This window comes from Oncorhynchus tshawytscha, linkage group LG31 (genome assembly GCF_018296145.1).
Source record: "Oncorhynchus tshawytscha isolate Ot180627B linkage group LG31, Otsh_v2.0, whole genome shotgun sequence".
Lineage (NCBI taxonomy): Eukaryota > Metazoa > Chordata > Actinopteri > Salmoniformes > Salmonidae > Oncorhynchus > Oncorhynchus tshawytscha.
The window spans coordinates 484,058-503,033 of NC_056459.1; the positions used below are offsets into that span (position 1 = coordinate 484,058).

At 42.5% G+C, this 18,976-nt stretch overlaps 1 protein-coding gene across 1 annotated transcript in view; it reads right to left on the reverse strand.

Annotated features, from left to right (window-relative positions):
• LOC112229365 (ephrin-A3) overlaps window positions 1-5,148 on the reverse strand; it is an 83,338-nt gene extending 78,190 nt beyond the window's left edge. The window contains exon 1 of the mRNA XM_042310478.1: window positions 4,404-5,148. Coding sequence (XP_042166412.1) covers window positions 4,404-4,513 — 110 coding nt within the window. The 5' untranslated portion in view covers window positions 4,514-5,148. The remainder of the gene's footprint in view (window positions 1-4,403) is intronic.
• Window positions 5,149-18,976: the final 13,828 nt, after the last annotated feature.

Consider the following 18,976-nt stretch of genomic DNA (forward strand, 5'->3'; position numbering starts at 1 on the left):
AAGAGACAACAAAAATACTATTTACAAACTATTCATATATACATTCGTATTCAGTTCTTTAGAAAGATGAGAGTTGCAGCGATACAAGATGTTTTTTAAAGCTAAACTTGTTTTTTGCCTGAGTAACCTCTGGTGGTAGAGCATTCCACGATGACATGGCTCTATACATAACTGAGCGCCGCATTAAATATGTTTTTGGTTTGGGTACTGTGAAGAAACCCTTAGTGGCGTGTCTGGTGATGCATATCTGTTTGAAGTGTATGCAAATATACAAGTGGTTAGGCATTTTCAACACACAAATGTTTCTTGAAAAGACTAGAAGAAAAGTAGAACATTTCTCCTAAACCCTCAACCATGAAAGATTATCATGCATGTAGTTGATGTTAGTTCTGTGTGTGCAGTTAAGGGCAAGGCATGCTGCTTTGTGCGATGTGCAGGGGTACGAGGTGATTAGGCAACAGGATATACAACAGTAACAGCAGCGCATGTGATGTCTTTCATCTCTGACTCATTGATTTCAAAAGAAGAAGTCCTCATCCATGAGAAGTCCTCATCCAAATTAAGGTTAGTTATAGCTGTTCTGATGTCCAGAAGCTCTTTTTGGTCATACGAAACAATGGCGGAAACATTATGTTAAAAAAAAGTTATGATCAACGCAAAAAATACACAAAATAGCACAATTGATCAGGAGCCCATAAAACAGCTGCTATTCTCTCCAGCACCATTCTCTTTTTCATTCTCTTTGGAATCAGTGTTGCTCACAGATTCCCATTCAGCACTATAGCCATCAACTACAAGGCAGGAAATAAATAAATATATAATGCAGTTTGAGACGGTTGCGTGTCACGGTGTTATGACGAATGTTGAAAAGAACAAATTGAATGTCACTGAGTAAGATACATTTGTATGCAAAATTGGCGAGACTGTTCAGTGAGCAAGCCAGACAGACAGCCTTGTATGTAATCAGCTAGAAAATCCACTTGTGTCTCACGTGGTGCGCTGCACAGTATGCATAGGGCCAGACCTCTGCTATTGTCTCCGAGCACTGGTCCACATGACTAACCCTGCGTGTCCACATTAGCACGGGTCACCTCCCATAAGTATAATCTCTCCAGAAACAGCAGCCGCAGCACATTCGCCAAATAACTTTAATTTCCACAAAAGCTCACTGCCTCACTCTCCCTCCCTGTCTTTGGGCTCTCTTAATCATTCTCAAAATATCCTCTGCCTCACTCTACCTTCTTGGCACACTTTCCATTACTCTACCAGCTTTCCATATTCTCCATCACTACTCCCGACCCCTTTCTTTCAATACCGTTCTCCACATTTTTCCTCTTCTCCATCTCTATTTGTCTCCCTCTGTGTGTTTATCTATCATTCATCTTCCCTATAAATAATCTCACTGAGAAGATCAGAAACCTCTCTACCCAAAGTGTGTTGGGGCTCCCCTCTCCTCCGCCACCACACAGTGCCACCACCTCTGAGTTGCTGGTCCTCCACCCACACATCTTCAGTGGGGTGGTTGAGTAAGACAGCAGCTCCGCTCCACATTGATCATGAGGAGCCCCCACGCCTCTTACTCTCAGGGAAGCTATTTGTCAAGGTGATCATTTATTTTGTAACACCGGATATGGTGAGCCAACCAGGCAGGCAGGGAGGGATGCATGCAGGCAGTGTTTTCTTTCTTTCTTTGGTTTGGAGGCCTGACAGACTCAATTTCAGGTCTCAAATCGGGTTCACAATATGTCGTACAATGAACGCACATAGCGCAATAACACACTGAGGTTCCACATTTCATCTTGTCTAGGAGACAATGGTAGGCCAATTTTACACCATGGGTTCCTTGCTATTCCCTCCCACACCTGTGCAAAGGACCTGTATGCCCTGATCTCCTGTTAAGTTATGATCCTTAGGAGCGACATTGAGAATGATTGAAAGCCACATTATTGTTTTGATCATGTTGAACATCCAATTAAGACGCTACAGTTTGTGGATATGTCCCAAATGGCACCCTCTTCCCTACATAGTGCACTACTTTTGTGTACTATATAGGGAATTGGATGCCATTTGGGACTCAAACTGTGTCACTGGCAAGGCCAACACCACTCACATGTGCTTCTCAAGATGTTCCACATCTCCCCTCTCTAATTGGCAGATGGCCTCAGATGCGAGATTATTTAATGGCCTGCGTGTGTGTTTTTTCCTGCTTCAGTCAGCCATTAGCAGGGACATTTTTAACGAGTTGGCTTAGGCATGCCGCTGTGAGCGGAAGCTGGGAGCAACTCTTTCTAAAGGAGATGGAGGTAGATAACTGTGCTGCAACTCTGAATGCTGCAATCAGGGCACTTCTTGTATCTCCAACTTTTGTTACGGTATCCCAGTCTTTTCTTTTCAAACTAGTCGTCTGTTTTAAAGCGGTGCTGGAGTGGCCTAAAGCCTACGGCCTATGAGGCTTGATGGCCTATCAGTATTCCTGCCATAGCCTCTGTGGATTTGTCTGCTACCTGCAAACTGGGTCAATTTTTGCATTATTTTACAGATCCTTATCTCAGTGTAGAGGGGAAGATATTACAAACAAACACACACATGCATACATACACAGACACACACATCCCACACTGAAACACTCATTGGAGTATATTAAAATAAAAAATATATTCATATAAATGTTATATTAAAGTGCTGATGTGCCAAAACTTGATGAATGATTACACCATACAATGCCTGGGTGTACTCCTCACGCTGTGCACGTCATTCTGGATAGAACACACGCCAAATTAATAATGAACAATGATAGATAATACTAATACAGAATGTGACGCTCACAAACCTGCAAAATCCTCACAGCACTTTGAACATGCACTAGCAATGCTAATGAGTCTCATCTAATATACCTCTCCTCTATTCAGATTCTCATTGACATAGTTAATTGCTATCGCAACCAGAGCTGGTTGGAATTTTTATGAGGCGTTCATTTGCACTGTTTGTTGTGTGATTGAGATACCTTGATTATAAAAAACTGTCTGTAAGCCTCACATGCCCAGAATCCTTAATTAATTATCTTTCAGATGCATTCAAACAACTTTATCCTATGTAATTATCTTTGTGTACCTTTCATTCTGGGCATGTGTCCCAAATGAGACCCTATTTCCTATATATAGTGTACTACTTTTTATCAGAGCCCTATGGGCCCTGGTCAAAAGTAGTGCACTATAAAGGGAATAGGGTGCCATTTGGGGTACAACCTGGGTTTTGGAGGTGAATGATAAAACAGGAGCAGATGGGGGGTGGTAATGAGATGCACACAAAAAAAGGAATTGATGGGGACAGGCTGGCCATCAGAGACAGTAGAAAAATAAGAGAGAGGGAGGAAAATAACCAAGTATGAGATCAAGAGAGGCCATACAGGGGAGAGGCCAGTGTCTGAGGTGAATATAAATGGGCGAAAGGAGGAGGAAAACAAATAGAGAGAAAAAGAAAGAAATAGAGAGCAAAAGAGAGAGAGAGAGAGAGAGAGAGAGAGAGAGAGAGAGAGAGAGCAAGTGGTGGGGTGAGGGGAGAAGATAAAACAATGTGAGAATGATGGATTCAATGTAAAATAATGAGAGGACAAAGGCACCAGATACCCAATCGATCTCTGCTGCAGAGGTATTGAGTTAGAGGTATGGAGACGGTAACTACAGTATTGTAACCTACTGTAGTAGGATGGAAGGGGGACAAAGATGGCAGACAATATCAGAATGGATTGCACTAAAATGCGTAGGATTGTGTGTAAAATGGAGAGAGAGAGAAGAGAGAGAGATACGAGTCATGGTGGAGGAAGAGATGGACAGCGAGAACTGAGTTGGCCATATTAAATATGCATATAGAACACCAGGTACCCGCTAACATGGTGGAAAGGAACATTACAATAACACAGCTGCCTGCTATTGGCTATTATTGTGTGTGTGTGTGTGTGTGTGTGTGTGTGTGTGTGTGTGTGTGTGTGTGTGTGTGTGTGTGTGTGTGTGTGTGTGTGTGTGTGTGTGTGTGTATTGGCAATAGGCAAAATCCGTCATTCACTGTAGAAATAGCCTACAATTTGTGGAAAGGGAAAATAAAGTTTTGGCATAAACATAAAGGCTACTTTTCATGCTTATTTTAAAAAGGCACAGTGGGCATTTATCACACAATTGACCGAATGATTTATACATAGGCCTATCAGTTCACATATGAATCCTGTAAAATAGTCACACTTCATGATTTAAACTTGGATTATTTTTGTTTCACGTTTTTAGAAATTAGGGATGATCAATTCCTAATACTGACATCTGTCGTCAAAGTAGGTCCACAGCAACAAATAAAGCCAAGATGATAGTCTGTCCTACTGTATTACGCCCATATCTGTAGGCTAGTTTACTTACTGTAAATTTGAGCTGTTCCAATAGACGGCATGTCGGTCGTTGGCACCCGTCAGGTGCAAGTGTGTAAAGGCGAGCGCTATTAGACAGAGAGAAACGGTTGCGAGAGCCATAATCCCACTGTTCCTCGTTCTCTCTAGCCTACCTTCTTCGCTCTCAGTCCCTTCGTCCCAAACAGCAGGTCGCTGTCAACATCACAGCGGTAACACAACCTAGTTGAAGTTTCCAGCGACGTTTGGAACGGACGAATACTTCTTCAGCACTAATTCCATTGCGACTGCGAACCCGGTTTCCTCCCCAACCCTACGTTTACTTACTTTGACTGCTGCGCACTTTGAAGTAACTGTGCTTTGAGTATTCCTTTTATGTTCCCTAATCCTCTCCACAGACTGAAAACAATAGTGTTCAGAAGGAGACGTGATAAGGCAAAGTAGACTGCAATATTTTACATTGACAACTGAAGTCCCGTGTTGATGAAACGTTGCAAATCACCTCAATGTAGCCTCACATCAAGACAACCTTTCGTCTTGGACAAGCACAGCTGGCGTTGAAATGGTATCATCAAAGTTCGTCAAAATGTCTTTACATTATCCTCCTGTTGGTAGGTTTCCTTTTTCTTTTCGACTGTAAATGTAATTGGCTACATTGTCATTTGAAATTAGTCTCAACTCAGTCTGTGTCCGTTGAGACTTTTAGGTGTCTACCTGCCGCCGCTTCCAGACTAGACACACGCTGCGCACCCGTTGACTCTACATTCCCGCCCTCTGATAGACACGATGCGCTCGCTCTGTCCATTCAGCAGCCTCGCCCCACCACCACTGTGTGTGCGCGTGTGTTTGATGCGCGTGCGCATGTTTAATATCCCAAAGAGATATTAATTAACCTGTTCAATTTCATCAATGGTGGATTGTAAAACCATGCTTTTGGCCAGTGAAGTAATTACTATTAATTTAACTATTTTAGTCATTACTGTGTTTGATTAAATATGCACATTCTGTAGGCCTATTAAAACAGATTTTATCATATCTTTGGTGTAACTTTCATAAAAGTGGTTTTGGTGATGTGAGGCTTGATTTAGTTCCCTTAATGTGGGTGTCTGTAAACTGTCCTTGAGTATAGCCTACTAAATTATTTGTATCTTGTGATTAGTTCTCACTGAAGTTCAAGTTTAAAATACTTAATTGCAGAAAATTCTAAATGCCAAAAGCACAGTAGGTCAGCCCTACTCTCTCCTACTCACACCCCTTCTCTCATGCCCAGACACACAAACACACACGTGCAAGCACACACACGGTCTATTTTGCTCTCGTTTCCCTTCACTCACTCTTCCCCTCTGTTGTTTTTGTCAGTGATGACGCCTCTCTTGAGTGCCCTCCAGGCATGTTGCCGTGGTGACTGGGAAAGGGGGATGAAAGAGAAAGAGAGAGTAGGCTACTAACACTTTTCCCTAACTCTCCCTCTTCTCTGTTGTTGCCTCTGTCTGTTCTTACTATGCCAGATCACTAGCTACTACCATTTGTCATCCCTTCACCCCTCACTGCATCTCCTTGGCAAATCCCTCCATCTCTTCACCAACATTCTCTTTTGTATATTCTACACCTCATATTGTATATACTGTCAATGACGATCCGAAAATATTGAAATGGATATATTTAATATTCACCTATTCCTATTTGAGAAACATGAACCCTACAGTAGCCCCTATACATGGAAGGGTATGCCTATGTATGCGTGTGAGACTGTGAGCTTCTCAATGTAGGCTTTGTACATGCATAGTATGGGAGAGGGATGCATGGTCTCTGGTGGATTTCTTCATGTCACCAATAATCAAATGTGTTTAAATTTGATGTGTTGCGGATGTGCACGAGCATGTTGTTCTTTCAACGATGCTAGGCACTGTAAGGCAGACATTTGTAGCCTTACACTAGAGTAAGTTGTTACCTTGTTTACTCTATATGCATAATGATTCATTCATGAATGGTATCGGTATGGACACATTGATTATTTAGATAATATGTTATCATCAATCTATCTCTTCGTATTCTTATATCCTCAATGGCTTATTATTCATTTACTAACATAATTAATATACAAATATTTAAATATATGTTTTAAATGTTGCGCTTTGTTTCTCATCCATTTTGTCCTATCTCTATTTACCACTCTATTTGTCTCTCTTTGTTTCTTTCATTTCTTATCTCACTAAATAATATTCATATTTTAAATTCAAACACCAAAAACCCACTTTGAATGAAGTGTTCACAGAATTCTGTGTATGAGGGGGATCCAAAATAAACACATTTAATGAGTGCAACCAACCATTATTCATAAGACAACAACAATATTTGGTCAAAGAAAGTTTAGGGAGGAGGAGAAAGAAAGACAAAGAACACCATAGCGTGGCTGTTATGATTATTGGCAATTAGGAGGATGGCATGTCTGAACTCCAGGTGGACCTTACTGCTCAAATCAAATCAAATGTATCACATGCGCCAAATACAACAGGTGTAGACCTTACTGTGAACTTCTTACTTACAAACCGTTAAGCAATAATGCAGTTTTAAGAAAATAAGAGTTAAGAAAATATTTACTAAATAAACTAAAGTTTAAAAAAGTAACACAATAAAATAACAATAACGAGGCTATATACAGGGGGTACCGGTGCTGAGTCAAATGTGCGGGGGTACAGGTTAGTCGAGGTAATATGTAGGTAGGTAGGTGAGCGTGGTGCATAACCTGATTTGCTCCAGCAAGTACCCAGCTGTACAAATGGCTAATGTGATTGTGAAGATATCGGCCAGGGATAATGGCATCTGCCAAGCCATCAAGAACAATGTTCTGTATTGTCAGGACATGGTGAAAAGAGAGAGAGAGAAAGTGAATGAGTGGATGAAGGGTGAACCTTCAGGGAATGAGCTGGGGATTGGTAAAGGATCGTGGTGAATGAAAAAGAAGGGAGAAGGGGAATGGGGGCATGCTGTATGTCCTAGCAATATTGATGAGAGATATCATAACAGAGGCACGAGACAAAATGGTGGTAGCGTGTTTGCAAAATTGAGGTAGTGACAATAATGGAACAGTGGCATACAAACATGGGGGATAAATGAAATAAATGAGGGCAATCAATTGCAGCGAGGGTCATCATCAAGAAACATGATGGTCCCAATGGAGATGATTGAGAAGCAAGGGGGGTGAAAGAGTCAAGGAGCGGGATGTCTAATGATAGCAAATCATGTTTTAACAGTCAGGAGGTGGTAGGGCATGGGAAAACGCCAGAACAGATGCACTTTCAATGGCATGAAATATTGAAGAGAGGAGAGGAACAAACAAGATGGGAGAGCAGCATGGGTCTGATGAAAAGACAAAAAGTATAGTGTGTTTATTAGCATTAGTGACGCATGGAGTATTACAGTAGAAAGAAGGAGGGAAGATAAGAGGGGGAATGTTCAAAGGTATTGGGGAAAGTCTTAGTGCTCTCTTACCATTGACTAAAAATCAATAGAAATAATACCACATCTCATTGCTAGCTGGATGTATAACGGGGCGGCAGGTAGCCTAGTGGTTAGGCCAGTAACCGAAAGGTTGCTCGATCGAATCCCCGAGCTGACAAGGTAAAAATCTGTCATTCTTCTCCTGAACAGTGGCAGTTACCCACTGTTTCTAGGCCGTCATTGTAAATAAGAATTTGTTCTTAACCGACTTGCCTAGTTAAATAAAGGTTAAAAAAATATATAATAATATGGAGCAGTACCTTGAAAATGTGATGATGCTTACATAAGCTATATACAACAACACTTGACAGGTACAGGAACAAATATTGACAAGCATGATGGCAGGCTGTAGCCTGGAAGCCATAACTTCTACTTGAGAAAACTGTAGGGTAAGCAAAACAACTTAAGATATGATAGTTGACTGTACCGTACCTCAAGTATTTGGTAGAGCCAAGTGTGTGTTTCTTTTTATAGTGCTTCTCTCTTATTAAGCCTCTGAGAATTGGTTATGTATAAAGGAAATGCACAATCAACAACAGGGTCAATATCCAGCTCCTCCCAAATCAGCAGTCTCAACTAACCAAGGCTGTGTACCAAATGGCACCCTATTCCCTTTATAGTGCACTACTGAGCCCTATGGGTCCTGGTCAAAAGTAGTGCACTATAAAGCATAAGGTTGCCATTTGGGAGGTTGCCATTTGGGACGTCGCCCAAGCCACAGGACGACAATCGATTACGGAAGCAATTAAGCAAGGTGCTCAATGAATCCATAGATGTTTCTCTTTCCTTTTCACCTCTTTCCATCGCTCTCTTTATTTCTCTCTCACTCTTTTAAATTCTCTGTTTACATCAATCGATAACTGTGGTGTGTAAATGTACTGTAATAGTTTGATAGTGAGCATCATCATTTCATTTGATGTGCTTCTCATTGTCTTGAGGTGTTGATGGTACAGTAGAGTACATTTTGGATTGGCTGAGTTGCACTCTACATCCTCTCTTGTTTCACCACCCAACACTAATGAGAATCTATGAGAAGAAAACTACGCTGGCAGAGTGAACTCACTGGCAGAGTGAATCAGAGTCAAAGGCAATATTAGTCTAAGTCTTCAGGATCAAAGCCTTAGGGCCTGACTGGAACCTAGTTTACTCCCTTGGACACTGAGTTGTAGTGACATCAGCACCAAACAAGAATAGAGACCGAATAGAAATATAGTCACCTAAATGTAGATTGTCTCTTAATAATTGGAGATATTTTTGTTATCCATTCACAACCTGTTAACATCCTATGTCTAAAATAAAATAAGGATATTCCTGTAGCATCCATTCAAACAACAACATGCCGACTGAACTCCAAAGTGTCACGTCAAGGGTTATTTTTCGCCTTCTCTCTCTGTAAATGTTAGGTCAAAAGTTCCGTTTGAAATAATGGAGCATGTGACTGTTTTCTCTGTGAGGAGGAGATATTGCTCCTTAGGAATTGGAGCATTTTGGACGTCGACGGGGGTGAGGTGCATTGAGGCCCTCCGGTAGGAGAGGAAATGTCGCAATCCCGATCAGACTGGGGGGCTTGGCATGGACATAAACCTTTCCCCGTGTGCTTTCGGGAAGGAGGACACTGACAGAATTATGGCCTTACATTTGGAAAATAAACAGCGTATTGGGCTTTAGTAAGAGAAATTATATAAGAATATGACACAGCAGGTTTTTGGATCCAACCACTAAATCACGATTTGTGAAGACATGCCTTGAAGGGCAGCAGTTCACTGTCACCTCTATCAAGGCTTAGTCCCATTAACCTTGTCAGAGCTTATAATCAGGTTTGATATGCAAGGTATAATAAAGTTATAGTCAGTATGTAAGATGTGCAACTTCCAGTAAGTTATTATCTATATGTTGGTGGTTAGGTAAGGTTGCCATGAATATCTAGCACAAACGCCTGTGGAATCTATGGCCTTTAAAACACTGCTCTAGATCAATCCATTCCCCTCAATCTGATGTCTGCATGCTATCAGAGAAATATTAAGCACAGTCCAATCTTTCACGTGGCCCATGGTCGTACCACGTCATATGCCTGGGAACATCGCAGGGTGTGCTGGCAGGTCTACAGTACAGTGGAGGGTCACAAGTTTAATCATGAATTTGGTTAGGTCAACCGTCCCTAGGTGTTGGACCGATTACAGCCAGCGATGTTCAGACACTCCACTGAAGGAGAGTCAGTAGGTCAGCCTCGGCCGTCTTGCACATTGTTCCTCCTGAGGGGCTGGAGGAGCTGACTGACCTAATTAACTGTCTGAATAATTGCCGATGGGCTGGCTTGGGGGCAGGGTGCGGGGGCGCAGCAGCCAAGGACGGGTGGTCAATGGCCTGACCGATATGAGGAGTTTGCAGCCCTGCCCTCTCAGTCTCGCTCATTGCTCAGCCGACTAGTCAATGAGCGGCCCAGGCAGACGGCCGTGCGGACACTGGTCCGTTGTAATGAGGTCTCGTGCTTTTTGTGCTGCCTGGCCTGCATGGTCCCTGTCTGATGGATAGATGGCTCACCCAGCCTCTCCTCTCCGACAGGGATATTGACCCTATTGGCTGTCTGTGGGCCAGCCGGCTGAAAGCCACAGTGCAATATCTGCCTCTATTTAAACCCCTTTCATCTACCATCTATTGTGCTGCTCAGGGTGAACGACAGGGGGGATAGCCGAGCCGATGCCCGGAGAGCTATTTTAGACAGGGGACCAGGATCTCTCAATTGTAAGCACTTGTAAAGGAGGAAGTGCAATGCCTTGGAGGAGCATTATTAGGCAGTAGTCTAGTGGTATATAGCAATGAGGCTATCAGAGTGGTCAAGTGTTCACTAGTGACACAGCTTGTATGCCCTATCAGGCACCGCATTGCCAATGACTTCAGTAGTATATAAACATCTGCAGAGATTCAGTACATAGAAAAATAGGCTGTCCCAAATGGCAAAAAGGTCCAAAGTAGTCCGTTATAAAGGAAATAGATGCCATTTGGGATGCAGCCATGGACTTAAAACTATGACAGCCATCTTGGTTGAGCATGTTCTCTCCTCTAATGAACTAATATCTGCAAGAGCAGCACTTAATACAGTAAAGCCCTTCACACTTCATTGTTCTTTTTCGCTTTATCTTTGTACCAAATTGAGTCGCTAATAATGTGATGAGTTTGCTAATGCTGATTAAGGTTTTGAAAGAGAGCATGGTAAAAGAGTGAGAGAGGATGAAAAAGTGTATGAATAAAGAGGATAAGATGTAGGATGAAAAGAGATACTTGAGGAAATATTTGAGGAGATACACTTACTTTGCAACTCTCCTGTCAAACTTTTCTGAAAGATAAAGGTTGTCAGGTTTTTGTCTCTCTGATTGAGGATGTCTCATTATTAGAGGTGTTGTGAATCGCACCGAAGCAGCTTATTACCATCATCAGCCCTCGATAATTGAGATGGAGGTGATCCACTTCTGAGCCCTGGGCAGAGCAATTGTGTGCTTTTGATTTGGCTGTGAAGAGGTGCTTGTGTTAAAGGCCACATTGCAGTCTTTCGTTAAGACGATTGCACTCAATCACATTTTGCACACCAATGAATACATTTTCTGATAATGAAGTTGCTTTTATGTTGTTGTTGTTTCTGAGACAGCTCCAGAAGTTAAGTAGCTATGTGCCTTGCTCAGGGCTTACTAGATGGTTAACGAGAAATACATAATTTCTCAGCCTGAAGGAAAAAAAAAACAGTATTAATCATAAAGTCTCGGCAAGGGACTTGATTGATTTTGTAATTTTCCCCGACAAATTGCAAAAGTTATATTTTAAACTTAGAAACTACTCTGAGTTTCACATGTTGTTTGAATCTATAATGCTTGGAGGCTTTTGAATAGTGGCTCAAAAACATTGTGGCTGCCCTATCGGCCCTCGTCAAAAGTAGTACACTATATCGGGAATGGTGTACCATTTGGGACACACTTTAGGACAATGAATACACTTGGTTCTGGATCAGTTAGAGCCATGACCCCAAACTTCTCTCACTGCTTCCTGGAAGTGGTACTCTAGAACCCTTTTTTTGTTGTTGCCGAGGGCCCGTTTTATGGCAAACCATTCAGTATTAGCATTTTCAAAAGGGCAATCAAGTCAGAGCGTCAAAAACAGTGAAAGGTCACCAGGTTTCTTGCCTGTTAGAACCTCCACACTCTATCAAACTCTGCTTGGCTGCCACTGAAGGGCTCCCGCCAAATCGAGAGATGGCTCTGTGTTCTTGCCGGTGACATTAAAAGGGTCATTTAGCACTTCAACTGGAAAATCCTGATCAAATCCTCACGGACTCACACACAGTCTACAGTGGAAACGAGTTGGAGAGGCTGAGTTCCAAATGGCCCCCTATTCGCTATATAGTCCACTACTTTTGACTAGGGCTAATAGGGCTCACCAGGGCCCATAGGCGCACTAAGTAGGGAATAGGGTGCCATTTGGCATACAACCATATGTTGCCATTTGGAACGCAACCATCATACATCTCCAGACAGCAGCAGGACTTGGCTGTGACCTGGCTGACTGGCACCGAACCTCGAGGGTAGAGAGATGGGTGGAGGGTGGTAGTGGTGGTGGTGCTGGGGGGATTTCTCTCTAAGCGCCTGTCTCCCTTCCAGTGAAATCGGCGGTGCATGCCTCTTCGCTCGTCGTGTGCAGTGTGGCAAAGCCAGCTCGGAGCCCCCACGGAGGCTAGTTCCAACAGTCGGGAGAGATGTACTTACACGGCTGAGTTAGCAAAGCCTGGAGATCCAGAGGGGACCCAGGTGTTGGTTGGGAGAAAGAGGGAGCGCTCCTGCGACTCGCATGGCACTGGCTGAGGATAAAAGTGATGGCTCAGAGGCCCTGGGTTGACCTTGGCAAGCTCCTGCTGGCTGTCACCCCGTCAACTTGTTATAATGATGTTATAGATATGGAACAGCAACATTCTCTCATATCTGGTTGCTAGGAAGTGTTCACTGAGCTTTGTAGTGCATGAATGGAAAGAGTCAGAGTAATGTGGTTTGTCATCTTTTTGACTCAAGAGTGATTTTCCCAACTTTGTATGATTAAATAATGTCTCGATTCTAACTAAGCTCAATACACAAATGTGAATGAGCACATTGAATCTCGGTCGACAATCATTTCCCCTAACTCTTTGCCTCTATTTCAATCTGTAAATCTGAACATAATGTTTCCATCTGTTACACTCATTGTCAGCACATTATCATCGCTTTAACACCTCTCTTTCTCTTTCATCGCCCTCTTCTCACCTCACACTCCCAATCACTCTTTCTCTCCACCCCCTCTCCTCACCTTGCTTGCCCAGTCTCTCTCTCCCTTCATCACCCTCCCCCCACCTCGCTCGCCCAGTCTCTCGCTCCCTCTATCGCCCTCTCCTCACCTCTCCTCGCCCAGTCTCTCTCTCTCGCTCTTTCTCTCTCTCTCTCTCACTCTTTGACTTTTGCCTGGGCATCATACTGTGAGCAGGTAAATAAATCACTAAGCAGCTCCAGCTCAGATAATGAGGCGATGGGGGATACTCCATCGCTGCAGATGTGTACAGATGCTTCGCCTCAGGCCAAATGGAGAAGGACCATGACGCCAGAGACATTATACACCACTATACTGTATGTTGACTGACTACACCACCAGAAAAACACATGGTACTTTTTATTTATTTTTGATTTCACCTTTATTTAACCAGGTAGGCTAGTTGAGAACAAGTTCTCATTTTTAACTGTGACCTGGCCAAGATAAAGCACAGCAGTGCGACGAAAACAACAACACAGAGTTACACATGGCATAAACAAACGTACAGTCAATAACACAATAGAAAAATCTGTATACAGTGTGTGCAAATGAAGTAAGGAGGTAATGCAATAAATAGGCCATAGTGGTGAAGTAGTTACAACTTAGCAATTAACACTGGAGTGATAGATGTGCAGATGAAGATGTGAAAGTAGAAATACTGGTGTGCAAAAGAGCAGAAAAACAAAAACAAATATAGGGATGAGGTAGGTAGTTGGATGGGCTATTTACAGATGGGCTGTGTACAGCTGCAGCGATCGATATGCCTCTCTGACAGCTGATGTTTAAAGTTGGTGAGGGAGATATAACTCTCCAACTTCAGGGATTTTTGCAATTCGTTCCAGTCATTGGCAGCAGAGAACTGTAACAAAAGATGGCTAAAGAGGTGTTGGCTTTGGGGATGACCAGTGAAATATACCTGCTGGACCACGTTCTACGCGTGGGTGTTGCTATGTTGACCAGTGAGCTGAGATAAGGCAGAGCTTTACCTAGCAAAGCCTTATAGAAGACCTGGAGCCAGTGGGTTTGGCAACAAATTTGTAGCGAGGACTAGCCAACGAGAGCATACAGGTTGCAGTGGTGGGTAGTATATGGGGCTTTGGTGACAAAACGGATGGCACTGTGATAGACTGCATCCAATATGCTGAGTAGAGTGTTGGGTGCTATTTTGTAAATGACATCACCGAAGTCAAGGATGGGTAAGGATAGTCAGTTTTACAAGCTCGTATGTTTGGCAGCATGAGTGAAGGATGCTTTGTAGCGATATAGGAAGCCAATTCTATATTTAATTTTGGATTGGAGATGCTTACTATGAGTCTGGAAGGAGAGTTTACAGTCTAGCCAGACTCCTAGGTTTTTATAGTTGTCCACATATTCTAAGTCAGAACCGTCCAGAGTAGTGATGCTAGTCTGGCGGGCGGGTGCGGGCAGTGATCGTTTGAAGAGCGTGCATTTAGTTTTACTAGCATTTAAGAGCAGTTGGAGGCCACGGAAGGAGTGTTATATGGCATTGAAGCTCGTCTGGAGGTTTGTTAACACAGTGTCCAAAGAAGGGCCAGATGTATACAGAATGGTGTCGTCTGTGTAGAGGTGGATCAAAGAATCACCCGCAGCAAGAGCGACATCATTGATATATACCAAGAAAAGAGTCGGCCCGAGAATTGAACCCTGTGGCACCCCCATAGAGACTGCCAGAGGTCCGGACAACAGGCCCTCCAGCAGGTACTTCAGCAGGTACTTGCATGAAATATGAAAAATACGGCCAGCAGTGCACTTACTGCTTCGCTGTATCATCAGCAGTCACAATGGACGCATTTTGGCCATCAAGCCTTAGATAACAACCAGATACAGCAACCAGAGAGATAAAGGGAGAATGGAAGAGAGTGTTGCCATTGTTCCACCTCACTTTCACGCTCTCTAAATCCCCCACTCTTCCAAACGGATTCCTCATTTCCCAACAGGGAGAGAGAGGGAGAGAGAAAAAGAGTGGAAAAAAATCACATTATGTATGCAGAGCAATATCTGCAGCACTTTATACATAAAGAAAATATAACGTATCATTGCAGGAGAGAGGGGAAAACCAACACTGACAGTAGAGAAAGGGGGAGGTAAAAAAAAAGGAATAAAAAAAGAACAAATAGAGTGAACATAAGATCTCAGGTCTGGATGGATCCACAGTCGTTTGTAGACAATTGGGTGAGGCAGGAGAACAGCAGAAAAAGGGATCAAAAAAATTTGAACGTACAATTAAATCCCCTAACATACAGCCCGATTATTCAGAGCACCCATTAGCGAAAGATGTGGGTAAAAAAAGATAAACGAGCGAGGAAATAGTATCTGAGCACATTATACACCAGTACGTTTTCACATGATTACATTATACTGTTATAATTAATGTCATAGTGAATGCTTTGATACATAAAGGACCTAATTATGAAGTGATACAGTGTGTCTGTCTGTGTGGATGTGTGTGAAGAGCAGGCAGAAGTTGTGTGTGAAGAGCAGCCATTTGGAGACCAAAAGGAGGCTCAATTAAGGCAAATAAATTAGGATTAAGGCAGAAATGTAGTGCATTTTCATTTGAATTAAATGCGTTTATTATTCCTTTTTTTTGTACGTAAAAATTATAGCAAGGGGAACAAGGGGGGATGAAATGCCCGGCTCGTCTCTAATGCCACGGCACACAGACTCTGACTGGAGAAGTTAATTAACCAGATAAGAAGTTTGTTTGGCAAAAAAACTAAATGGCTACACTGCACCATTAACGATAAATAGGACATTATACATGGTATGATTGTTTTAAAGCATTGCCACATATCCTTCCATATCAAAACATTAGTCCCTGTGATCATAACCATGCTGAGTACATTAACCAAGCCCTGCAATGCGATAAGGGTATCAACACCATATCTTTACACAAATCAAATCAAATCAAATTTATTTATATAGCCCTTCGTACATCAGCTGATATCTCAAAGTGCTGTACAGAAACCCAGCCTAAAACCCCAAACAGCAAGCAATGCAGGTGTAGAAGCACAAATCATATTAGAGTTGCCACCGAGTCAATTCTTAATATTATTGCTGAGTCTCCGGGAAGGAACGGAGCAAGGCCTCACCCTGCGATTGAGAGACATGCCGCTAAATGCCAGTAATACAGAGGAGGGGTGACACACATTGTGTCATCGATGTCACGGCAACCCATCCCTGCTGTCTTGCTCTGTATCATAGCCAGTTTTGGCATCAGCCGAGCCTTTTCTGTCATGCCAATATGGCTGCTTGGTGTATGGTGCCCAAAATCTGTCTCGCTGTACTATTTTGCTAAAGAAGTTAGAAAAGAGGCAATCTCTATTGCAAAACCAAATGTGTCAAATGTAGAATGAGCTTCAGTCATGAAGCTGAAAGCTCACAGTACTTTCTGATTATGATCTGACGCACAACATGTGGCAATATCACAACACAAAGACCCATATACATATTTTGTGAAGCAGGGGATTAAATCATTACCTCTTTAAGTGTAGCTTTGGAGTTGGTGGCAGGTCTAATACATTGCGTAATTATTCCCATAACCATTTGTCCTGCATAGCGCCCTCTCTGGATGCAGTAGGAGTAACATGGTAGGTTTTTTGCAAATGTATATTTAAAAAAACCAGCAATACCTTATTTACATAAGTATTCAGACCCTTTGATATGAGACTCGAAATTGACCTCAGGTGCGTCCTGTTTCCCTTGATCAGCCTTGAGATGTTTCTACTACTTGATTGGAGTCCACCTGTGGTAAATAAAATTTTAAAAACTGGGGTATTGTGTGTAGATTGATCAGGGGGAAAAAATAAATGTAATCAATTTTAGAATAAGGCTGTAACGTAACAAAATGTGGAAAAAGTCAAGGGGTCTGATTACTTGCCGAATGCATTGTATGCCTCATATTCTCATTTTCTACTTGGGTGCATACAAACATGAATCAGACTTTCATTAGACTTTCATGAGGGTCCAGAAAGACAACCCACTGCTTTTACTGTATCTACTTTACATTAGATCCCCAGTCACAAAGGTATCGGGAAGTGTTTGGCAAACAATGATGTATGGCACATACCCACAACCATGCATTATCATAAAGAATAGCACAATTGTTAGATAATAGGAGAGAAAATCATTTTTCAGCCCCTGAGCCAGACAAAGCACCTAGATTGGGAGGGCAGCTTTTAGAATGTAACTACTAAGTATTGGGTGTAAATTAGGCATTCATTCTCTGGAATGAGACCCTGCATAGCAATTCACTGAGTTGATGGAGGCAAAGAAATTAGAGGGATAATGAGAGATTGAAAAGATATGAGGGAAAGAGAATGAACAACAGACAGGGATCATAGCCTCGGAAAATGAAGTCAGGTAAGAGGAAAGAAAGAAAGAGACGAAACAAGTCCATTAGGAAGCTAGGCAGAGAAAACCGAGGGAGGAGAGGCAGTGAGAGAAAGGGCAGATTGGGAATAATAACAACAGGAAAGGGCATTTATAAACATGTCTCTATAGTAACCAGCTGGTAATTTGGCTGGTGGGAGAGAAAGAGGGGGAGATAGCGGGATTTATCACCGCCACCAGAATCAGACTGGTTATTATAGTGAGAGAGGGAGAAAAAAGAGAGATCTAGAGAGAAAAAGAGAGTGAGAGGAGAAGGAGGAGTTAGAGGGTGAAAGAAAATAAAGAATATATTGAAAGTGAGAGACAGCAAGATACAGACAAAGAAGTAGAAGCAGAGGTGAACGAAAAAGAGATAGCGGGGATAAAACATGCAGATTTGCAGAAAAACAAGAGATGATTGTCTTCCTTCCCCGGAACAAAATAAAAAAGGAGGTAATCTTCCCTTGGGTTCCATAATTCTGGTGATAGTGCTGTAGTTTGGCCCTGCTGTGGGAGTGGTTACATCTCACTGTCTGCGTCCGAAGGGGGACCCTATTCCCTCTATAATGCACTACTTTGACCATGCGGGCCCTGGTCAAAAGTAGTGCACTATATAGGGAAAAGGGTGCCATTTTGGACACACCCTCTTTTTATTACACCGTTCTCAGGGTGCTTTACCCTGGCTGTGTAAAATCACAAGCATTTACAGCCAACCTATACTAGGAGGCAATAATGTTGTTAGGAAGAGACAAAAAGGGGTGAGATTGGGCATTGAAGATAGAGGTCATTTGTACTGTATCGCTACGTGCTCAACATACTTCACCATTTCCCTTGTGAGGACATTTCCCAGGTCCCCACGAGGACAAAGTCTATTTTAAGCTTAGGGGTTAGGTTTAGGGTTAGAATTAGGGTTAGGGCAGTGGTCACCAACCTTTGCTGAGTCTAGATCACTTTCTGGATCAAAATGCAAGCGGAGATCTACCACTCAGGTTTTTTTAAGCATGACTTAACAAAATAAGCCTATGCAACATTTACCAATTAAAAACAGTTCTGTAGCAATGAGGTTTGTGCATTAGGCTATAGGCCCAATACATTATCACTTCATATTGGCTATGCTTCAATTGCCCTGCCAATGTTGTTCTTCCCAGATCGTTCCTATGACCAGAGAAAGTGAAACATTCCTTGATATTAAAAGACACAAACTGCTAATAATAACAATGATAATAACAATTATCGAAACACTATACCCATTCATTCCAGCTGCAGTGCTGGATACACTTATAAAGCTTATATGGCTTATAAAGGTGTTGAACAAAAGGAAAGGGGGATACCTAGTCAGTGGTACAACTGAATGCATTCAACTGAAATGTGTCT